The sequence below is a fragment of the Bos mutus genome, chromosome 9, assembly GCF_027580195.1.
Source record: "Bos mutus isolate GX-2022 chromosome 9, NWIPB_WYAK_1.1, whole genome shotgun sequence".
Lineage (NCBI taxonomy): Eukaryota > Metazoa > Chordata > Mammalia > Artiodactyla > Bovidae > Bos > Bos mutus.
Genome location: NC_091625.1, coordinates 41,319,056 through 41,343,799, shown reverse-complemented (window position 1 = coordinate 41,343,799; position 24,744 = coordinate 41,319,056). Strand labels below are relative to the sequence as shown.

The 24,744-nt window shown below is 44.6% G+C and overlaps 1 protein-coding gene across 3 annotated transcripts in view; it reads left to right on the top strand.

The window, feature by feature from the left end:
• The window catches only part of ARMC2 (armadillo repeat containing 2), a 141,872-nt gene that overhangs the window by 85,550 nt on the left and 31,578 nt on the right, over positions 1-24,744 (top strand). For 2 of the 3 annotated variants that reach the window (XM_070376497.1, XM_005905837.3), the window contains exons 13-17: positions 6,086-6,401; positions 19,763-19,885; positions 20,197-20,310; positions 22,009-22,141; positions 22,474-22,634. In XM_070376497.1, the coding sequence (XP_070232598.1) occupies positions 6,086-6,401; positions 19,763-19,885; positions 20,197-20,310; positions 22,009-22,141; positions 22,474-22,634 (847 nt within the window). Of the gene's footprint in view, positions 1-6,085; positions 6,402-19,762; positions 19,886-20,196; positions 20,311-22,008; positions 22,142-22,456; positions 22,635-24,744 lie in introns of those variants that run through there. The other variant, XM_070376498.1, reaches the window with a different exon arrangement.

Here is a 24,744-nt window from a genome sequence, read left to right as displayed (position 1 = left end):
TTGTTCATTCTTTCCAGCTCCTGCCGCTTTGCCCTTGTGGAGCTGGCTCTTCCCGCCCACCCTCTCCGACTCAGCACAGAACCCAAATGCCTGATTTATGTCTGTTGACTTAAAAAAAAGAACAGAGCCCAGTGAAATTCTAGCATCGCCCTGGTGCTTTTGAGTGATAGCTGCGTTCAGAAGCATACAGTAGGCGCTCAATTAAGGGATGTTGGTGGGATGGATAGATGGATGGAAGCATCACATATAATCTCTTCTGATTTTTAAATGATTTTCTACTTCGATTCTGGTTTTGAGCTTCCAACATCTCTCAGATTCTTCTGATTTGTATGGCTCAGCACTTGGGCAAACTGTTGACCCACTTTCAGTAGCCTGGGGTTAATTAGCATTTCTGCAGCACTGCTGTCTGTCTTCCCAGTGGTAAAATTTATCTGTTCTTCAAGCCACCTGTAAGCTCGATTAACACTGGAGTTTTGTCTGAGGGTGGGAAGTTGGGTAAATGTTGCAAATTGCAAATCCTGATTGAGCTCTCAGATCCAGATTGCGTGAGAAGTTTCTAACCAAAATTTAAAGAGGGCATCTTGATGAGTTTAATTTTCTGGTTAAAGGAGGGTTCCAATTTTGAGCACATTTACAACCCCTTCAATTTCAACCCATTTTTGAAAACCTTTCTAAAGTGTTTTCCTTGACTTAGGACAAGTATTCTCTGAAGTAAGTAATGGAGCCTGCTGAATATAGTTGATTCTTTCTGTGACATCTTGATATGGTTCCTTCCCCATGGTCAACATTATGTACATGGGTTATTTTAAGGTTCTGTGGGTAGGAAGGGTGTGGAGTCAGGGAAGAGTGGACAGTGGGTGGGGAGTAAAGTGAGGTAATGGCAGAAGTGGTCACGTGGGGCTGGATGGTAATTAGATGCTGGCTTTGGCATTTTATAGGCAGTGGATGATTTTGAACAAGGGGGTGATGTAAGAGCTGCGCTTCTAGAAGTGGTGTTAACCTTGGTCACAGAGGGAGGAGCCCGTCAAGGATCTCTGACAAGAGTCTACAGACTGGGTTAGCCAGAGTGGGTGTGGGAAGTGGGAGTCAGGGGAGATTCTGAGATGACAGAGTGGAGGGAGCTTGGTGACCGAGAGAGGGAAGAATAGAAGATGCCGCTGGGGCTGAGCCTGGGGAAGACGAGGGTCATGGGAATGAGGAGGAGGGTTGAAGTGGTTTGGGAATCCATCTGTGAGTACAGAAGTGATTGTCCGAGTCCTGCTTCTTCTCTTAACCAGTGTGGGACTCTGGGGCCAGGGAGCCTCTTCAAGCCTCAGTTTCTACATCTCTGAGTAGGTAGAAATCTCCTTCATTGACTTTAGGCCAGTGTTTCTCACATGGAAAATAACAGTCAACACAGAGGCTGTTGCTGGAACTTGACAGAGACCACTCTGTTCAGCAGTGTCCTGCTCCTTGTTTTGTTCCAGTTAAAGTAATTTGATTTACAGGCGTGTGGAGCCTATTCAGACTGAGTAACATGTTTGCTCATGAGGGCACAGCTTATGCTAAACCAAAGAGAACATTCAGCTTTCTACCGGCTATACCTGGGACGCACAGTTGAGGTCAGGCTTCGTCCAGTACGTGAACCTGTCTGAGTTCTGGTTGGCCAGAGCTGTTGCTGGGCTGACTCCTTTTTAAGCAAAATTAGAAAGTCTATGTGAACTGGTTATACTAGATTGCCTTCTTAAAAAAAAAAAAAAAAAAGAGATTCTCCTGATTCATCTTCATTTTGCTGTTTCAAAACTACATAGTTGTGGTCTGAACATGCAACTTTGTGTTCAATTTAACAAAAAGGCTGTAACAGTGTTGATTTATAGGTGGTTCTCAGATATTGTCTTAGAATAAAGGAGAGGCTCTGTACCTCAAAGGAGACTGGCATGATGATGAAATTGTTTTTTGCGAGTTATTTCTCTGCAAATTGATGATCTCAGCCTTTGTGTAATTTTTCAAATCTTTATAGGATTTTAATTAAGTGATATTTAGTAGACTTGAGCTTGATTGGGCTGTGGAACAATAAACAACCTCACGGTAACACCGTTCAGGGGCTGGGTACCTCACAGAGCACAGACCACCCGTGGGGGGAGCTAAGGGGCCCTCTTGCTCAGCCCCCTCGTTCAGAATTCCCGATGAGTCCAGACAAGCACTGGCAGGGGAGTAAGGAAACACCACCTCAGCCAGCTGCCTGTGAGCCTGCCCCTGCTCTGGCCTATTCCATTCTCTTTCGAGATTCATGGAGAACATATTTGAGAAGGGTTGAGGGGAGAAAAAGAAGACGATGCTTTAGACAACCCTGAGAAAGAGGACAGAAGTAGCAAGCATAGCAGTTGCTGGAAGTTTGGTGGTGCACACAGTGCAATCTGCCAGCCCATTTGTTGATTCTGCATGCCATCCTTCAGTTGGCACCGCTGCTGCCAGGAACCACCCCCTCCTTTTTCCATCTGAAGGCAGGGAGAGAGGCACTGCGGCAGCGTTAACTCTTCCTGCCCTAAAGCCTAGAGTTTCTTATCCCCGTGTCAGGCTTAATAACCTGTGCCATATTAGGACCCACAGAGATATTTGAATCAAAGAATTTTAAAAGTGGCAAGGGCCTGAGGGAGGTTTTCAAGCAGGAAAAGCAGCACCCAGTCTTCCCTTGTGGGACCAAATGTGATGGTGGGTAGAAATTTGAATTTTGAAGAATGAGGACCTAGGGGGAAACCTGCTTTTACCTGCAGCCAGAGATCTGGTCAGCAAATCAGCAGTGACGGTTGGAGGTGGTACAGGGCCAGAGAAGTCTTCTGAGCTAGACCAACCAGAAAAACAAACATTGGAGGTAGAGGTGAAGGGGCAGAGCTAGCAAGAGGGAGAGGGGTGGAATGAATAGTCTAGCATCTTTCAGAAGACAAATCTTAGGAGGTAAATTAATGCTCTTGATGATTTAGCCAACAGAATGCAGCTATATATTGTGTGCTTTAAGAAGTCATTTAAAAACACTGATCATGTCTTTCCTGTCTTGCTTAATGTGCTTTTGTGGAAATAAGAGCAAGTCCAGGGAACACCGGGAAGTCTAGAAATGTTGGCCATAACTACTGCCTAGGGCATGAGGGAGGTGGCTATCCGAATTGTGGGAACATTTTGTTCCAATTAAGGAACTGCAGATCGTCACTTCAGAGAATTAGTCGATTTGTGTACCTAGGTGCTTGGAACAGTGATTGGTGAATCATAAACACAGAGTATTAGTTGCTGCTACTACTATTAGTAATAATAGTAATTATTACAATTTTCAGAGGTAGGGCTAGTGCAGTCTTTAATCAGAAATTGTGTATCAGAGTTTATGGGAAAAACTCTTGCTCCTCAGTTTAGAAAACACAGTGGAATTTTCCTTCAAGGAGCCTAGTTCTCAGAAACAGCCTCTGTCTTGGTTGGAAAATGGTCTGCTTTGCTGTTGGGTGTGACAAGAGAGGGAGAGAGTACTGTCTTTCCAGAGCCCAGGGAGAGGCCTGGCCCACTGGGAATTACATGAAGTAACCACTGGTTTCACGTGAAGGGAAACTGGAGTTTTATAACACAAGTTTGTGAGCTTGGTTTAGATTTAAGACCTACCTGCTTCAGCTTCTTTAGGGAACTGTCTGGTGATCAGACACAAACAAGGTGACCCCAGACCAGGAGAGGGACTGCCCCAGGTATTCTTTCTCAGGACATGCTCCTTTCCCCAGTGTCAACTCACCTATCCTCCACACCACATATCTGCTTTTATTAACTTATCAAGGTTGAACTCAAAACCATAGTCATAATTTTGCTAACCTCTCCCGCTGCCACCCCCTGTTCGCTGAGCATCCTCTTATCTAGGCTCCTCTAAAACCTCTGTGTCTTTCCCACATAGGTTAACGCTACTAATATTTTACTGATAGTAAAGGATTCAGAACAGTGCCTGAATCATCACTCACTACAGTCTGTGCTTTGTCTGTTTTGTCTCATTTAATTTTTTTTTTTAACATTATGAATTTAATTTTGCATCACAGTATTTTCCCCATTTTACAGATGAGTTAATCGAGAGACAGAAAGGCCAAGTGAAGTGCGACCCAGGCTGCCTGGCTCTCTGGCTGGGAACCATAATCCCCTTGGGTGTCTAGTTTCTTCCTTAGCCCTTTCAGTCTTTGCAGTCTCTCCACTTATTAGCCTTTTTTTCTCAAGTAGATGGTGAACTCTTCAGAGCACCTTGCCTCATCCTTGTTTGTATGTATGTGTATTCCCCTAGACCCCAGCATTCAAAACGTACCCAAGGACTAGCGTTCCAGTTGTGGTGGGGGCAGGAGTGAGTCCCGTGCCTGGACCACCTGCGTGATGGGTTGCACACTGCCCAGCTGAGGTTTTTCTGGGTGTGAACTCTCCTGGGCCAGCACACATCGTGTTAGACTCTGTCCTTTCTTAATGTTGGCAAATGGTTCACAGCTGCACAAGCAGCAGCCTGGCTGCTGCTCCACCGGGGCCAGGGAAAACGTTTTCAGGAACAAGCAGGAACAAGTTGGTATTGGCAGAGCAGACCCAGGCAAGCCCCAGCATCTTGCCCTTTGTCCAGGATCCTCCACTGTCTTTAGGCCACACGCAGTGCTGGGGCTGCTCCCATCCCCCAGGTCCCACCTGGAGAAAAACCGGCCCAGCCTTTTGCCCTCTGTCCCAATTCCTTAAGGCTGCTGCTAACTACAGATCTGATAAGGTAGGGTTTGTGGAATTCCTCCTCATATTTGCATTTGAAAGGAGATAATTCCTTTACTGCTCAGAAAGCAGTCAAGGCAAAGGAGGAGGTAAATAACGAGCCACTTGGGAGGCACTAGTGTACCAACGACGCCAGATCTGGGTAACCCGGGGTTCAAATCCTAACTCCACCCCTCACTGGCTGTGACAAGGGCGGCTCCTCCAACCCTGTTTCTTGTCTGTAAACAGCACCCGCGCAATGAGTATCAGCACCCTGGCTAGTTGTAGCCCCTCAGTAAGTGTTCCTTTAACAGCAGAACTGGTCTGTCTGCCCACTGTTGTCAAATTAAGAGCACAGTTGTTTCTGTTTCTTGTGCAGTCATAAACTGTTCTCAGCTGAGATTTTAAAGAAACGTTTATTTGTTATTAAATATAGCTTATATACTGGAGAAGGAAATGACAGCCCACTCCAGTCTTCTTGCCTGTGAAATCCCATGGACAGAGAAGCCTTGCACAGTTCGGTTCATTGGGTTGCAAAGAGTCCTGTGCAACTTAGCGACTAAACAACAACAACGGCTTATATACAGAAAAGTGCATAAAACACATATGTACCATTTAGCAAACAGTTATAAAAGCATCAGCCATGTAACCACTACCCTGCTCAAGAAAAACAAATACTGCTTTAAAGTGGTAAATACTCTGTAATGGTGGTTTTCATCTGCGGGCAATTTTGCCCCCACGGGACATTGAAACATTTTTGGTTGTGGTATGTGAGGAAGTGCTTCTGGTATCTAGTAAGAGAGGTTAGGGGTGCCATATAAACATAAACAGCCCCCCATAACAAAACATAAACATAAACAGCCCCCCATAACAAAGAATTAGCAGTGCCCCGGCTGAGAAAGTCTGATGTAACACAAACTGACTGCCCCTATGGGACAGACACCCCACTTTGAGAAACACAGTGCTTGAGCAGGAGGTGAACTTTTAGGAAAAGATTTCGGTGCTCAAGAAACCTGTTTGTCTCAAGGCTTAGATTTATATAACACATTGTTAGTAATGTCATCTCACTCAACTAATTGTTTTCTGAAGGAAAAAAAAAAGCCAGCCTGAATTTCAGATGAAGGATCTGAAGTTAATAGACCTTGCTAACAGCATCAATCAGTTTCTGTTCTTTCATTGCTGCCAAATGCTTTTAATCTCCTCTGTCACTTTGCACCAATCCTGGGAATCAAATACTGTACAAGTCAGCAGAAACGAGACGTGTTCCATCTTACTATTAATTAAATCATGAATTAATTAAATACTGTCCTCTTCCCACCAACTTGTCCCAGCCCCTTTGCTCTCGTAACTCTTTGTCTTTAATTTATTGCAGGATTTAGTTGTTCGCGTTGTTTTTATTCTTGGCAACCTGACAGCAAAAAACAACCAGGCTCGTGAGCAGTTTTCCAAGGAGAAAGGGAGCATCCCAACTCTGCTGTCTTTATTCCACACTTTCTACAAGCTGGATCTGCATTCTGGGAAGCGCTGCGGGGAAGGAGATGAGCGTCCCGAGGCACGGAGGCCGGCCCAGGCAGAGGACGTGCTCATCAAACTGACGCGTGTGCTCGCCAACCTGGCCATCCACCCAGGCGTGGGCCCGGCCATTGCCGCCCACTCACACATCGTTGGCCTTCTCCTCGCCACACTGGGTAAGAAACGCGGCCTTAGAGGGACTGGGGTTCTGTGAGGGTTTTAGCAGTACAACCTGCTCGCTTTAATGAGACTTCTCATTTGTGACAGGAAATTCATTTGTCTTCTGTTCGGAACTGCCTCAAAAGTAATCCAGCTTTTTAAAAAAGGAGCAAAAATAGTAATACATCCTCCTGAAATCATAAGTCGTGTCCAACTCTAGTGTCCACATGGACTATAGCCAGTTAGGCTCTTCTGTCCATGGGTTTTCCCAGCTAAGAATACTGGAGTGGGTTGCCATTTCCTTCTCCAGGGTATCTTCCCTACCCAAGGATCGAACCCAGGCCTCCTGCATTGCAGGCAGATTCTTTATCATCTGAGCTACCAGAATTATTACTAAAACCCACTGAACTCTACAATTTAAAAGAGTGAATTTTATGGTATGTGAATTATATCACAACTTTTATTAAAAAAAAAAAAAGCTTGCCAATCAAATTATCAAAATTGGCCAATTAACCACAGAGTTTAAAATTGCAGATTTTTCCTGGATTAGTCCACATAATTAAAGTTTATTTGTCTTTTTATTTTCTCAGCTTTTTACATTATCCACAATTATAGACTCCAGGTCCCATCTTTTCCCCTGTATTAGACAGTTGGAGCTGCCATAACAAAACACTGCAGGCTGGGTGGCTTAAACAACACAAGCATACTTCTCACAGCTCTGGAACCTAGGATTGTAAGATCAGAGTGCCAGCTGATTCTGTTCTGGTGAGAGCCCTCTTCTTGACTGGCAGGTAGCTTCATTCTCCTGTGGCTTTTCCTCAGTGTGTGTGGGTACACGTGAGAGAATGATCTTTTTCTTCTTGTAAGACCATCAGTCCTATCTGATACAGACTCCACCCTTATGATCTCATTTAACTTGACCTCCTAAAAGTCCTGTCTCCAGAAATAATCACATTAGGGTTTAAGGCTTCAACATATAAATTTGGGGGAGGGGACACAATGCAGTTGATAATATCCTACCTCTGATCCCCCCTTCCCCAGATTCCTGGTTTTCCTATGTGCAGAATACTTTCATTCCATCTCAACAGCCTCAAAAGTTGTTAATTAATTTCAGCATCAACTCTGAAGTCTAAGGTCCCAGATCTCATTTAAATATCATCTAAATCAGCTATCATGAGTTGTGAGATATAAGACATCCTAAGGAACGATTCCTCTCCTGCTTGAACCTGAGAAACCAGACAAGTTATATGCAAAGCCGGATGGCAGGACCAGCACAAGATAGATGGTCCTATTCCAAAAGAGAGAAATAGGGAAAAAGGGAAGTGTGATGGGTCCTCACCAAGTCCCAAGCCTAGTGACGTGAATTCCATAAGATCTTAAGGCTTGAGAATAATCCTCTTTCATTACATGCTATTCCCTCCAGACCCACTGGGGCAGTGGCCTGCCTCCACAGCTCTGTCAGTTAGGCCACCAGGGCTCTGCAGGGCAGTCTTGCCCTTAAGGCTTTGGGATGAAGACCAGTGTGACCTGCTGAAACTGAGGCAGTGGCCCTGGTGATCTCTGAATCACTGCTGGGGTCATTCTCTCCTCTACTTGCAAAATGGTGCATATTCCCATCTAAATAGCTCCACACTCTGTCCTGTCAAGTCCAAGGAATCTGACAGCTTCCTTCACTCGGTCCTGTCTCTGCCCCCTTCAGTTCAGATGGCAGTGCTTCTACTCACATAATCTCTCAAACTCTGTACTGAGTGATAATAAGACAACCACACATGTGGTGTTCCCTCCAGTACACGCTTTCTTATTTCTTGCAATATGGCCAGGCTGAGAAGTTTCCAAGTCTTCACGTTCTAGCTCCTATTGGTTAAAAGTTTCTTCTTCAATTCATCCCTTAAGTCACTCAGTTGTGTCTGAGTCTGCAAGCCCATGGACTATACAGTCCATGGAATTCTCTAGGCCAGAATACTGGAGTGGGTAGCCTTTCCCTTCTCCAGGGTATCTTCCCGACCCAGGGATTGAACTCAGGTCTCCAGCATTGCTGGCAGATTCTTTACCAACTGAGTCACAAGGGAAACCCAAGAATACTGGAGTGGATAGCCTACCCCTTCTCCAGAGGATCTTCCCAATCCAAGGATCGAACCGGGGTCTCCGGCATTGCAGGTAGATTTTTTACCAACTGAGCTATCAGGGAAGCCCATCTCTCTCTTCTTACATGCTAATATAAGCAGTCAGGAAACGCCAAGCCTCTCCTTAAACACTCTGCTTGGAAATCATAGCTAAACATCCAGTATCATTGCTCGCAAGTTAGACCTTCCACAAAACACTAGAATACAATTCAGCCAAGTTGTTTGCCACTTTATAACAAGGATCTCCTTTCCTGCAGCTCCTCCTTTCCATCTGAGACTTTGCCAGAGTGGCCTTTAATGTCTATTTCTCTAACGGCATTGTACTCATGACTATTTCTGTGTTCTTTAAGAAGATGGAAGCTTTCTCTCCAGCTGTCTCTTGTCTTTCAGCCTTTGCCAGAATCACCTTGTCAATGAAAAATTAATCAGTGAATCTAAGAAAGAATTGGAAAATTTTATTCAAGCCAAATTTGAGGATTGTATCCCAGGAAGAACATCTCAGAAAGCTCTTGAGAACTTTTCTGCTGGTTAGAAATCAAGGCACGGTTGTATAAGATATTTTTGAGACAGAGGGCTCTACATCAAATGATGTGTTATTGACAGTTTACATTATCCAGGTCTAAGCATCATCCTGGTGTGTCACGTGACCCCTTACACGGTCAAGAAGGACTATTATCTTTTAAGGAGGGACTTGTCTTGATGCTAGAAGAATGTGGCTCTTTATGGTTGAGCAGATATTCCTACTGAGGGAGAGGTTTGGCAGATATACAGAGCACAGTGAGGAGAGAGAGGCCAGAGAAGAGTTGTGTTTAAATTTTTCTTATCTTGCCATAAAATATAAATTTTATTTCACAACCTTTAACATTCATATCTCTAGCATACCCCTCAGAACTCCTCCAGCCTCCACCCATTACTCAGTTTCAAAGCTGCCCATATTTTTAGGTATTTGTTACAGCAGCACCCTACTGCTAAGCACCCAAACCTGCCTTAATCTGCTTAGGATGCCGTAACAAAATAACAGAGGCTGTGACTCAAACAACAGAAACTTATCTTCTTACTTCAGGGGACTGGAAGTCTGAGATCAGGGTGCTGGCGTGGTTCCCGTGAGGCCTTTCTTCCTGGCTCATAGATGGCTGCATTTTTCCTTTTTCTTCCTCTTCTAAAGCCACCAATTCTATCAGAAAAGGAGTCCACCCTTACGATCTCATCTAACCCTAGTTATCTCCTAAAAGCTGCATTGGGGGTGGGGGGGCTTCAACATATGACTTTGGGAGGGACACAGTTCAGTCTGTAGCACCCCTGCCTTCCACTTTTTAGGTCTTGTCATTTCCCATGGGCACCTCTGCCTACCAGTGTGCAAGGAAATGAACTGCCATCCAGAGATATCTACTTTGCCACTACTTACCACTGAAAGATTTTGTTGTTGTGAAAGAAGCGTTAATGTCTGATGGAAATAATGTTTGGGGGTAACCTTTGAACTTTAGCCCTTTGTATAACCTCACTACATAGTCAGTGCTGTGCTCATATAAAAAGAGGTTTCTTAGTCTGCTCAGATTGCCATAACAAAACACCACAGATTGGATAGCTTAAACAGTAGAAATCTATTTCTCACAGTCCATAGGCTAGACGTCCCAGTCAAGGTGCCAGAAGGGTTGATACCTAGTGAGAATCCTTTTTCTGGCTTGTAGATGGCCCCCTTCTCACTGTGTCCTCACATGATGGGCAGAGAGCTCTGGCATCTCCTCCTCGTCTTATCAGAGCACTAGTCATATCACCCAACTCCAGTACTTTGCCTAGAAAATCCCATGGATGGAGGAGCCTGGTGGGCTGCGGTCCATGGGGTCACTAAGAGTTGGACACGACTGAGCGACTTCACTTTCACTTTTCACGTTCATGCATTGGGGAAGGAAATAGCAACCCACTCCAGTGTTCTTGCCTGGAGAATCCCAGGGATGGGGGAACCGGGTGGGCTGCCATCTCTGGGGTTGCACAGAGTCGGACACGACTGAAGCGACTTAGCAGCAGTAGCAGCATCAGCAGTCGTATAGGATGAGGGCCCCACCCTCACGACCTCATTTAACTTTTATACCTCACCAGCCCTATCACCAAATACAGTCACTTTGGGGGTTAGAGCTTCAACATATGAATTTGAAGGGGACACAAACACTCCACCCATCACAAGGTTTAAGAAAGTGTAGGTTGGTATCTGCTTTCAAGGAACAGGGTACATCGTGGAGGAATATCAGGCGTATACACAAAAGCTTATGAAAAGTGCCCATAACAAAGTACACACAGAGCGTGGAGGCTGAGAGGACCGAGCCACAGAGCATAGCTTTTGGTGTGTAGACCATAACTGACCTTGCCTTCCCTTGTTATGGAGCTGCGTAGTTTTTTTGTTTTTTGTTTTCTAAATTTGTTTTTTGAAATATAATTGAACTACAACACTATGTTAGTTCCAGATTACAACACAGTGATTCTATATTTCTGTGCATTACAAAATGATCGCCATTGGAGCTACCCAGTGTAAAAAGCGTGTTCACATTTGTTCCCTGATGTGAGCAGCCACATGAGAGTGGGTTGTTATTTTAGGCCTTTTCACAGAGGAGGAAACAGGCTCAGTGAGATGCAGTGACTTTTAAAAGTCACAAAGTTAGTAAGTGGCAGGGTTACTCACATGTTGCTGATCTTAAGGATTCTTAAATTCTTATATTTTTAAATGTTTGTTTGGCTGTGCTGGGTCTTAGTTGCAGCACATGGAATCTTCATTGCACCATGTGGGATCTTTGGTTGCAGTGCATGGACGCTCTAGTTGTGGCACGTGGGCTCAATAGTTGGGGCACATGGGCTTAGTTGCTCTGCAGCATATGGGCTTTTGAGTTCCCCGACCAAGGATCAAACCCATGCCCCTCTTGCATCGCAAGGTGGATTCTTAACTACTGGACCACCAGAGAATTCCCAAGATTCTTAAATTCTGATTAAGGTCTGTCCTTGTGACATATTGCTTCCATGTGATAACTCAAAATCTACACATTAGTCTAGAACTCTCTTCCAAGCTGCTGACTGCACATTATACCGTCTGTATTGAGCTGCTCCAAAAATTGAGTTTCTCTAACAACTTCAAGTACTTTGGCCACCTCATGCGAAGAGTTGACTCATTGGAAAAGACTCTGATGCTGGGAGGAATTGGGGGCAGGAGGAGAAGGGGACGACAGAAGATGAGATGGCTGGATGGCATCACTGACTCGATGGACATGAGTCTGAGTGAACTCCGGGAGTTGGTGATGGACAGGGAGGCCTGGCGTGCTGTGATTCATGGGGTTGCAAAGAGACGGACACAACTGAGTGACTGAACTGAACTGAACTGAACAACTTCAAACCTTGCACTTGGACTCTAGTATCTCCCTGTCTTGGTTCTGCCTCTGGAGGATCAGTTCTTCTCCACCCAGAAGTCAGGGATCCACCTGCCTCAGAATCAGCTATGGGGCTCATTAGGATTCCTTTTCTAGTTTCTGGGTCTTACCTTTCTTTACCTGCAGGATGGGTTGAAATATGCACCCCCTGCCCCAGGTGATTCTTCTGCCCCTTAACTGTTGAGACCCAGTGCTCAGAGAACCACCTTTAGCCTCTCTGGCTAGTGAGGAGCTGGCAGGACCCTGAAACCCACCGGATGAGTTCTCATCTGTTGGCAGGCCAAATTGCTTCACTTGACTGTAGCTACCTGGGGAGAGCCTGAGGACCTGCCCTCAGATACCTGGACTGGGAGCACATCATTGTGGATAGTCAAGAAAGAAAGCTCCATGTTTCATTTTATTGCAATTATTCATATGTGAAGTGAGAATGTTCTTGGTCTTACATATATTTTATGAGCTTAGAAATTACATTTCTACCTATTAACTAAAAACATAATACAGTGGATAATTTCAGTTTGAATTCTAGGAAAGTAATGCTTTGGAGGCAGGAGAAAGAGGCAGAGAGCAGATTGGGCCAGAGCTTTTAGCTCTAGGGTTAATTAACCAAGGGGGCCTAGCTAGAGTCCTCAGGGGCTGGGGCCTGTCCCTGCTGTACCTCCATCATCAAGTCCTCTGGGAGGGTAGCTACTCTGCCTCTGTCACTGGGGGATTCCATGTGAGGTCTCTCCAGTATACTGTCTTGAGGTTACTGGTACTTACACATAACCTACTTTCTTTGTTTTGCTCTAAAGTGACCAATGAAACTCAAATCTGGCACTTCAAAAACTGTGCATAAGAATCATGCAGGGAGCTCATGAAAGACAGATTCTAAACCCCACCCTTAGAGGCTGTGACTAATCAAATGAGGTGTGGAACCCGGGAATCTGCATTTTCTTTTTCGAACTCCCTCTCCCTGGCCAGCCCCAATGCAGGTGGTGAGTGGTCTCACTGGAGAATGCTTCAGTCTCTGTGTTAGAGCTCAGTGCCGTCTGAGGTTAAGCCCATGTGGAGAAAGCCTTCTACCTGGCCCATGGTGGTGGGCAGTCATTAGGGCAAGCAGAGGGATCCCTTGTCTTTTCTGTCTCCAGAACGACTTGACCTCCCTCAAAGAGCTTTATGGGGGCGAGGGGTAAAGTTATCTTGATAGAGGATCATACACCACCCTCCCCCTGGCAGCTCAGCTGCAGGGATGAATGCTCTGAGCTCTACAAAGTCCCCTCAGCTGATCTCTCCTGGTTCCCACCTGGTATCTCTGCTTCAGTGAAGTATAGTGACCAGACCCTGCAGAAGGGAGCTGGTCAAGGAGCCTGGCAGGCTAGAGTCCATGGGGTTGCAAAGAGTCAGACACGACTGAGTGACTAATCTCAGTACAAATGCTTGTAAGTGCATTTGAATAGAAGCACTATTAAAAATTAACTTTTGTGGGGTGAAATGCATGTAAAGTGCTAGGAGCCCTTCATGGTAGACGCCTGGTAGCTGTGAATGCCTCCTGTCTTGTCTCGGATGCCAGATGTTCTTCCTGCTCCCAAACGTGAGGTCCTACAGGGGGACCTCACCTCTTAGGTGGTGATACATAAGAGCTACCCTTCTTTTTCTGGGCAAGCTAACTAATTCTCCCACCAAGGCAAGAGAAAAAATGGATCCCTGGACACCGCCCAAGATCTGGCATCATCAGTCCCATGACAGAGAGAACTGGGGCTGAAACTTCCTCTTTGCTAAGTGTTAGACACTCACCCAAATAATTCCCCAGGAGCCATCTTTCTGGGTAGCCCGTCCATGCATCTCACAGATGTTTAATTAGCACCTGCAACGTGCCATACAGTTTTATAAGCCCTTTACATGTATTAACACATTTAAACTTAGTAATGTAGCTGCGATTATTACCCCACTTTGCAGACAAGGAAACTGAGCCCCAAGGAGGTTAAGTGACTTGCACACAGTCACACAGCCAGCAGGTAGACAATCAGGATTCCAGCTCCAGAGCCACGGCCAAGCAAGCGAGGATACTCTGGAGACGGACACACCTGGGTCGGGAAGATCCCCTGGAGAAGAGAATGACAAACCACTCCAGTATCCTTGCCTGGAAAATCCCGTGGACAGAGGAGCCAGGAGGTCTGCAGTCTGTGGGGTCCCAAAGAGTTGGGCACGACTGAGCGACTAATACTTGCATGTATTTGAACTAAGAAAACAGGCAATTAGAATCTCATTTATTCTTGCTTTCTCCAAATATTGTTTGAGTTTCTACCAGGTACAGGACCCATGCTGGCTGCTTTGGGGTGGGGCAGAGGGGCCACTGGCTGAAGGGCCAGTGTGTGTTCTCTGTAGGGTAACAAATGACTGAATTTCCCTTTGAATAGAGTAGACTATAAAAAGATCATTCTCTTTAATGAAAAGAAGGCCAAAAGGAGAGATAATTAAATCAAAGTGTAAGAGCTAGCACAGTCCTCCTGCTCAGCTCACAACCTCCCTCTTATCCCTGAGGAGCTTTGGCTTCATACAGGAGATAAAAGATACTATTTAATTATAACAAAGAACGAAATCTTGCCATTCACAGCATCATGGGTGGACCTGGAGGATATTATGCTAAGTGAAATAAGTTAGACGGAGAAAAACAGATACTGTCCTCATTTCACTTATTTGTGGAATCTAAAAAAATAAACACATGAAGACAACAAAACACAAACAGACTCACAGAAATAGAGAACTAACTAGTGGTCACCAGTGGGCAGATGGAAGTGTCTGGAGGTGGGGGGCTGGCAAGGTAGGAGTATGGGATTAAGAGGCACAAGCTGTGATGTATAAAATAGATAGGCAACAGGATGTATCATCAGGGCAGGAATTACAGCCAGTTATTTTATAATACCTTTGGGAGTGTAATCTATAAAAACATTGAATCATTGTGTTCTACATTTGATGTAATACTGTTTATCAACTATATTCAGTTTTTCTTTTTTTTTTTTTTTAAGAGGTAAAAGGCACTACTTAACCAGTAGAACCCAGTGGGCAAGTCAGGGCCCAAGACATGCACAGGCACTGAGGTGACTCCTTCCCAGGCAGGTGATGACTGATGGCCAGGCAGCGAGGGGGCCGAACGTTCTCCAGGCTCTGGGGGCCATGCACTGTGCCCGAAGAGAAGCAGAGACTGCTGCAGCCAGTTTAGTATAACCCTACTCCTGACTTTTCCTCTGACTTCCAGACCTGTATGTCCACCTAACTGCCTTACCTAATCTCATCAACCATGGCTACTTCAGAGGTACCCCAAGAGATCTAACTCATGACCTTACCCCCAACTGGACCTTCTTCCTATTAATTCAGAGAATGGGATTGCTGTCCATCCAATTTTGTAATCCAGAAACCCAGAGGTCATCCTGGGTGGTTGCTCTCCCTCATCCCGCAATCCAGCCTTCACCACGTACTGTCTGTTTTCCTCCCTAAATAGTTTTGCAGCCTGGCCTCTGTGCTCCATCTCTGCCATCACCCCCACCTCCTGATTGGTCCCCGACATCCGCCCTTCTCTGTACTGTGGCCTAAGTCACCAGGAGATGAGTCTGGAGGTGGAGTGGAAGGCAGGGATAAAATTACTGAGGGTCTTATCTGCTAAGCTAAAGGATTCGTTCATTCATTCATTCACTCATTCTTGCATTCATTAACCACTTATTTTTTACAACAATGGAGTTTATTACTATTATTGTTACTAGCTTCAAATTTTTTCATATAAACTTTATCCTGATCCACCCCCAAGACACTGAAATGCTACAGCTTTCTGTTTTGTAAGTTGATATTTCCAGGGAGGTTCAAGTTCTTACTTTTTAAAAAATTTTTATTGGAGTGTAGTTACTTGACTTTGTCATGTGACTTTCTGCTGTAGAGCAAAGTGAATTAGTTATATGTATGTTGTTGCTGTTCAGTCACTAAGTCGTGTCCCACTCTTTGACCCCACGAACTGCAGCACGCCAGGCTTCCCTGTCCTTCGCTATCTCCTGCAGTCTGCTCAGACTCTTGTCCATTGAGTCGGTGATGCCATGCCACCACCGCCTCCTCTATCATCCTCTTCTCCACTTGCCCTCAACCTTTCCCAGCGTCAGGGGCTTTTCCAGTGAGTCAGCCCTTTGTGTCAGGTGGCCAAGGTCTTGGAGGTTCAGCTTCAACACAGTTTCTTCCAGTGAATGTTCAGGGTTGATTCCAGCCTTTGCTTCATCCAGCCCGGCATTTGCGTGATATGCTCTGCATACAAGTTAAATAAGCAGGGTGACAATATACAGCCTTGACGTACTCCTTTCCTGATTTGGAACCAGACTGTTGTTCCATGTCCAGTTCTAACTGTTGCTTCTTGACCTGCATACAGATATATCAGGAGGCAGGTAAGGTAGTCTGGTATTCTCATCTCTTTAAGAATTTTTAAAGTTTGTTGTGATCCACACAGTCAAAGGCTTTAGCATAGTCAGTGAAGCAGAATGTTTTTTGGAATTCCCTAGCTTTTTCTATGATCCAGCAGATGTTGGCAATTTGATCTCTGGTTCCTCTGTCTGTTCTAAATTCAGCTAAATTCAACTGAGAACATCTGGAAGGTCTCAGTTCACATACTGTTGAAGCCTGGCTTGAAGGATTTTGAGTCTTTCCTTGCTCATGTGTGAAATGAGTACAATTGTGCAATACTTTGAACATTCTTTGGCATTGCCCTTCTTTGGGATTGGAATGAAAACTGACCTTTTCCAGTCCTGTGGCCACTGCTGAGTTTTCTAAATTTGCTGGCATATTGAGTGCAGCACTTTAACAGCATCATTTTTAGGATTTGAAATAGCTCAGCTGGAAGCCCATCACCTCCACTAGCTATGTTCATAGTAATACTTTCTAAGGCCCACTTGACCTCACATTCCAGGATGTGAGTGACCACACCATTGTGGTTATCTGGGTCATTAAGATCTTTTTTGTACAGCCCTGTGTATTCTTGCCACCTCTTCTTAATATCTTCTGCTTCTGTTAAGTCCTTGCCGTTTCTGTCCTTTATTGAGCCCATCTTTGCATGAAGTATTCCCTTGGTATCTCTAATTTTCTTGAAGAGATCTCTCGTCTTTTCCATTCTATTGTTTTCCCCTATTTCTGTGCATTGTTCACTTAAGAAAGCTTTCTTATCTCTCTTTGCTATTCTCTGGAACTCTGCATTCAATTGGGTATATCTTTCCCTTTCTCTTTTGCCTTTCACTTCTCTTCTTTTCTCAGCTATTTATAAGGCCTCCTCAGACAACCACTTTGCTTTCTTGCATTTCTTTTTCTTGGGGATGGTTTTAGTCACCATCTCCTTCCTGTATAATGGTATGAACCTCCTTCCAGAGTTCTTCAGGCACTCTATTTACCAGATCTAGTCCCTTTAATTTATTCATCACCTCAGCTATATAATCATAAGGGATTTGATTTAGGTCATACCTGAATGGCCCAGTGGTGTTCCCTACTTTCTTCAATTTGAGCCTAAATTTTGAAATAAGGAGCTCATGATGTGATCCACAGTCAGCTCCAGGTCTTGTTTTTGCTGACTGCATAGAGCTTCCCATCTTTGGCTGCAAAGAATACAGTCAATCTGATTTTAATATTGACCATCTGGTGATGTCCATGTGTAGAGTCATCTTTTGTGTTGTTGGAACAGAGTGTTTGCTATGACCAATGAGTTCTCTTGGCAAGACTCTGTTAGCCTTTGCCCTGCTTCATTTTGTACTCCAAGGCCAAACTTGCTTTTTACTCCAGGTATCTCTTGACTCCCTACTTTTGCATTCCAGTCCCCTGTAATGAAAGAGATGTCTTTTTTTGCTGTTGGTTCTAAGAGGTCTTGTAAGTCTCCATGTAATCATTCGACTTCAGCTTCTTCGGCATTAGTGGTTGGGACATAGACTTGGATTACTGTCATGTTGAATGGTTGGCCTTGGAAATGAACCGAGATCATTCTTTCATTTTTGAGATTGCACCTAGCTACTGCATTTCAGACTATTTTGTTGACTGTGAGGGTTACTCCATTGCTTCTAAGGGATTCTTGCCCACAGTAGTAGATATAATGGTCATCTGAATTAAATTCACCCATTCCCATCCTTTTTAGTTCACTGATTCCTAAAATGTCAATGTTCACTCTTGCCATCTCCTGTTTGACCACTTCCAATTTGCCTTGATTCATGGACCTAACATTTCCAGATTCCTATGCAGTACTGTTCTTTACAGCATCGGACTTTACTTCCACCACTACACACACCCACAGCTGGGTGTTGTTTCTGCTTTGGCTCTACCTCTTAAACTTTTTGTGAAGCTATTTCTCTGCTCTTCCCCAGTAGCATATTGGACACCTACCAACCTAGGCGGGCTCATCTTTCAGTGTTCTTTTTGCCCGTTCATACTGTTCATGGGGTTCTCAAGGCAAGAACACTGAAGTGGTTTGCCATTCCCTTCTCCAGTGGACCACGTTTTGTCATGACTAGCTGGGACATGCCCTTCAGCCTCTCCACGCTGCTAGATGACATTCCTGGCGCCACTGTTGGCCCTCGTCGAGTGTGTAAACCTTCACTGGCTGTTGGATGTTGGTCTGCATGCTGCCCGGGGGCCGAGGCAGAGGCCCTACTGGAGTCGCCAGGATGGGGGTGTTGGGAAGGCTGGAACCAATGTTGGAGAAGGCCCAGGAGCAGAGGACACCCCAGCCCTCTTCACTGCTGTTCACCATATCCATTCCTTTTTTTAGATTCTTTTCCCAAACAGGTCGTTACAGAGTGTGTAGTGGAGTTCCTGTGGTATACAGCAGGTTCTTACTCATTATCTGTTGAGCATCACTCTGTGCAGATACTGTTCTAGATGCTGAGAATGTGATGATGAAAAGAACGAGTCCTTAGTCTCATGGAGCTTACACCTTAGAGCTGGAAGACAGACATTAAACACATAAGCCAGGTGGTCCCATGTGTTATAGGGAAGAAGGGGAGGGGATGTGCATAACAATGCTATTTTAAACAGAGTGGCTGAGGAGACTGTGTCCAGTAAGGTGATAGCTAAGCAGCAGCCAGAAGGACATGAGGAGTGAGCCAGGATAACTGGAGGAAGGAATACACCAGACAGGGGGACTAGCAGTGCAAAGTTCTTGGGCAGGCTCAGGCTGAAATGCTCAAAAAGAGGGAAATACTGGTGTGGTTGGCATCAGGGACCTGGGGCTGGAGCAGCAAATAAGGCGCGGGAGGTAAGGACTGGGCAGCCAGGTCAGGCCTATGAGCCGGGGGTGATGAGTGACGTTGTCTGACTGACTTTTAAAGGGTCTGCACATTGAGGGCAGGCTCAGGGAGGCCAAGGCGAAGAAGAGAAGCCAGTGAGGAGGTGAAAGATGGACTAGGTGGTGGTAGAGGAGGTGAGAGGCGGCCAGAGCTTGCGTGTTTGGAAGGCAGCCCTGATAGGAATTATAGACGGATTAAGACCCAGGGCCATTCTGTTGGGAGGTCGAGGGTCCGGGGAACAGACTCCCAAGGTGCAGGCCCCAGGATAGTTCTGGGTCAGGGCGTACCAGCTCTGATCACCTTTGCATACAGGGACTAGATCAGCCTGACTTTTCCAGACCCCTGGGTAGAGGGACTGAGCTTAGAGGGTTCCAAATGCTGGCCTGGAGTGGTCCCCGGCCGTGGGCGCATTTCCCTGCAGGAAGAGTCACGGGAAATAAAGCAACAACACGGCGTTGGTGTAGACCTTGCCTGGGACAGCGGCGCGTCCCTGCACCAGCTGGGCTGCAGTTAGGAGGTCGTGGCTTCTGCCCTGTAGCGAGTCTTTGATACCCTTATGCTCACTTTATTTCAGAATCCAAGTCAATTGATGATTGTGAGGAGCTGGTGATCAACACTACGGCAACTATCAACAACTTATCTTACTACAAAGTGAAGAATTCCATAATTCAAGACAGAAAGCTATATATTGCTGAATGTAAGGTTCAGAGTTGGGTTTGGGTAGATGCACGCTCATTTAAGGTTTTGACTTTATTAACTAAACACAGAATTAGAGGCATTTATAGTTTCTGACTTCTGGTACAAGTATCTAAGAGCCTGATTTAATTCTAAAAAAGTTGAATATGAGGATACATTAGTTTCTTAGTTCTTGCTTATGTCCTCTATCGTTGGAATTTTATTATCACTTTTAATTTTTAAGTTACAGTATTTAGCATGGTATTGGTTTCTAATAGCCTTTAACTTAAAACTTAAATTCACTGATTTTATTTCTCTGGTCACCAAACCCAGTGCTCTTAAAGCTCCTCGTGAGTAACAACATGGATGGAATCCTGGAGGCAGTGCGTGTTTTTGGAAATCTCTCCCAGGACCATGACATCTGCGATTTCATAGTGCAGAAAAATGGTGAGTTAATGACACACATTCAAAAGCAGTCACGTCTTGGCAATAAACAACTGAGCGGTTTCGCAGCTTGGGTCACAAGAACATGACACTTGTTTCTGCTTTGGGACAAGCGGTGCTTTACATTCTGTTCCATCTATCTGTAAGGCTCTTGGCTCAGGATGCCAAGATAGATCTGGGCTGTGTTCTCAGGGTTTCCCTCTCCCTGATGAGTGGTCTTTTGAGTTTTGAGATGGTGTGTGTATGTGTTTATGTTTAAGTGAAACGAGTAATCTATACACATCATTTCTGTCCATGGGAATGGACTCAAAAGACATGCTCCTTCATGCACTGGAATGTCTATTATAGTACTGCTTGTAATAGTGAAAAATGGGGACAACCTAAATGTCCATCAACAGGTAAGAGGATAAATATATTATGGTATATTCATGCAACCAAACTTTTACAGCAGTTAAAATAAATGAGCTAGAAGTTCATGTATCAACATGCATCAACCTCAAACACATACTATAGGAGCAAACAATCTAGTAGTAATAGGAGGACACATGTGAAATAATACCATTAATATTGTATTAAAACATGCGAAACGGTCCTGGGTATTGTTTATGTAATGTGCTCATGTGCTAATGGAATAAGGCATAAATGCATTTGGAATTAGAAACTCCACATTTAAGACAAAGTTACATTTGAATGGATGGCCCAAATATAAAATTGGATCTGTAATGTTTTATTTCTTAAACTGTGTAGGAGGTACATAACAGTGTATACTAAACATACTATTTTTCTCAAGTATCTCATGTAAAAACAGTAACTAAAAATACCTAATTATTCATGTTCGTGATAGAAAATTTATATAATACAGATAAAAAAAAAAAAACACTTCCCCAGAGATAATTGTTAAATTTTGGTGTATATTCTTTAAACTTTTAAAAACATATGTGATTCAGCCTTTGCCAAGCTCACTGCTGACCCATCAGTAGGCCAAGGTCAGCGTGGCGGGGCTGCCTCTCAGCTGAGCAGTGGAACAGGAGCACACACCCATTCATTCTCCCCCAACCCCTGCTGGGGGCAATGAGCAAACAGGACAAACAGTTCTGTTTCTAGGAGTAAGGGAAAGCGGTGGGGGCAGGGGGAGCCTGTCCTGATATAAGACGTCCCCTACACTGAAAGTCTGGCCTCCCTGCGCACTGGTTTCCAGCAGTCTGAGCAAGTCTTCTCTTACAAGCTATGGCCTTGGAGGACTTCCCAGGAAGATCACTGAAGCCTACTCCCCCTGCCCCGCTTCCAGGGCTGTGTATTTTAAGAAAATTCCTGCTGGAGGTTCAAAAGAGCCCTTGAGAACAACCAGAAGTTAGAGATGAAATGAATGGCACCTGTGTGATTGGAAGGAGGTGGTTCCCTCCTCTCCACGGGCAGGGACTTTACCACTGGAAGGGAGAGCTGATGCTGCGGTGGATACAGCAGTACCTGGGAACAGGGACCCTGGGGGGCGGGGAGCAGGTTCTGAAGTGACGGGTGTTGGGTGTTGGTGAAGGCACTTTCCCCACTGGGCAGTGGGGAGGCCCTACAGAGAGTGGGCTGAATCCCCTAGCAGGCTTTCTAGTTTCACAAGCTGCCCCCATTTCCCCTCTGCCATTTGAGGAATGAAATACAGCTGGGCCCCGCGCTTCACTGGTCTGCATTTGTTCTCTCCCTTTCCAGTCCACAAGTTCATGATTGCTCTGCTGGATGCTAAGCATCAGGATATTTGCTTTTCTGCCTGTGGTGTTCTCCTAAACCTCACAGTGGATAGAGACAAGCGACTCATCCTAAAAGAAGGAGGCGGCATTAAAAAGTAAGTTCAAGGCACGGAGTCCTGACTCTATCAGGATTCACAGGAGAGCTTAGGCCCCTCTCCTCATTTCTCCCAGGCAGAGAGATTTCTCCATCTGGAAGTGCCTAGCTAGGCTAAAGAGGGGATTTAGATTCCACTGGACACTGAAAATAATTCAGAAGTAGGTTATTGCTTAAATTTGTTAATTACTTAAATTGGTAGATGTGAAATTATTTTAATAACACTGAATTATATATAAAATGTATATTCAGTATCAAAGAAAGTTAATCATCATGTTAAAAATATAAAAGAGATGCTGACCTGGTAACTTCTCAGTTTGACTTTTCACTCAGGTTAGTGGATTGTTTAAGAGATTTTGGGCCTACTGATTGGCAGCTGGCCTCCTTGGTTTGCAAAACGCTATGGAACTTCAGTGAAAACATTACCAATGCTTCATCCTGTTTTGGAGATGAGGCTGCCAACACACTCTTAGCCCTGCTGTCATCATTTTTAGGTAAGACTCCTGACTGTGAATCTGTGAATCTTATCAAAATGAGAAAAATTGTTTCCTATGACCTGTGTGGATAAAGATCGGTAGGCCTTTGGGTAGCTTTTTTTCGATAAGGAGCAAGAGACGTTAAAGACGATTATAATTTGGAGATAACCTGGAAGAGGCTGAATCTTAAATACAGTGGGGACGTGAGGACTTTTAACTCATTGGGTGCTGTCATGATTTCTTTTGTGGCTTTCCCCCTTTTTTTGAATTTTCTATAAGCTTCATAAATAGACGATCTGGGCATAAATGTATTGCTGTTGTTTAAAAAGTATATAGACATTGTTGTAATTGAGAAAATATGGTTAAAAGCTACTCTGAAATAAGTCATGCTTTTAAGGAACCTATGCATATATGATTGTGTTATGTGGGGAAAGTCTGTGAAATTATTTGACATTACTATGTGGTCCGACATACACTGAAAGGTAGGAAATCACTGATACAAACCAAAGGAAAGATGAGAGTGTCTTCCATTGCAAAAGTTTCTATTTTTAGGGTAGTTCTCCTCATCCTGGGTTAGGTCTAATAGCAGTGATTTAGGTCAGAAGTGAGTGGAAAATCTTCATTTTCAAAATGAATATGTGCCTATCATCTCCCAAGCACCGTGTTAGCTCAGCAAAGCCATGCGGAAAGGCTCAGTGTGACCCAGAGGCTGTGAGTTCAAATTCTGACTCTCTGGGATGGTGTGATTCGACATAAGACTCTCTCAGAACCTGTCTTTTCATCTGTAAAGTGGGGGCGTTATATCTGTGCTGTGTTGCAGGGAGTTGTGAGAATCAAACAAGCATCCTAAGAGCATTCCAGGAAGACTAGAGGCTGTAGTCAGGCAGTTCTGAGTTAAGGTCTCACTTTATCACATGCAAGGTTTTAACTCAGGGCATATTAACCTCTGAATGTATATCTTCTCATGTCTAAGGTGGGGATGATTGACATCCACTTTGCAGAGTTGTTGGGCTTCTCTGGTGGCTCAGACGGTAAAGCTTCTGCCTTCAATGTGGGACACCGGGGTTTGATCCCAGGGTTGGGAAGATCCCCTGGAGAAAGAAATGGCAATCCACTCCAGTATTCTTGCCTGGAAAATCCCATGGATGAAGGAGCCTGGTAGGCTACAGTCCATGTGGTGGCAAAGAGTCGGACACGACTGAGCGACTTCACTTTCACTTGCAGAGTTGTTAGGGTGATAAATGAATAGACTTGCACAAAGAAATTCACATAGAACCTGACACACAGCTAGTTCTCAAAACACGGTTGTGAAAATGCTTGGGAAATTCTATTGTTGTAACAATATGTTATTAAACAGGAACTCCGGACCAGAGCTGTTTGAAAGAAAGCTATACAATAGGTTCTTGTAGGTTATCCATTTTAAATATAGCAGTGTGTACATGACCTTGCCACGGTCCCTAACCGTCCCTTCCCCCGGCAACCAGAAGTTCATTTTCTAAGTCTGTGAGTGTCTTTCTGTTCTATAAGTAAGGTAATGTGTGTCACTTCCTTTTAGATTCCACATATAAGGGATGTCATATTGTATTTCTCCCCTGACTGCACTCAGTATGACACTCGCTAGGTCCGCCCATGTTGCTGCAAATGGCATTCGTTTTAATAGCTGAGTAATATTCCATTGTATATGAAGTACCACATCTTCTTTATCCATTCCTCTGTCGGACATTTAGGTTGCTTCCATGTTTTGGCTATTATAACAAATATTTGGGTTCATGTATCCTTTCAAATCATGTTTTTCTCCAGTTAGATATCTAGGAGTGGGATTGTGGGGTCATATGATAGTTCAGTGTTTAGTTTTTTAAGGAACCTCCATACTGTTCTCCATAGTGGCAGTGCTAATTTACATTCCCACCAACAGTGTAGGAGGGTTCCCTTCTCAAAATGAGCACATTTTTAAATGATTGAGGTTCACATTCTGCTCTGTGGACTTGAAGTTTTCTTGGATTGCTGGGAGCAGAAGTGCGCTCAACTTGCTTTAATTCAGTTCTCAACTGGGGCAGAACATTGGAATCAAAATATATGGAATTAAAAAGAAAAATCAATCAAAAAAACCACACTTGTCCTGGCCCCA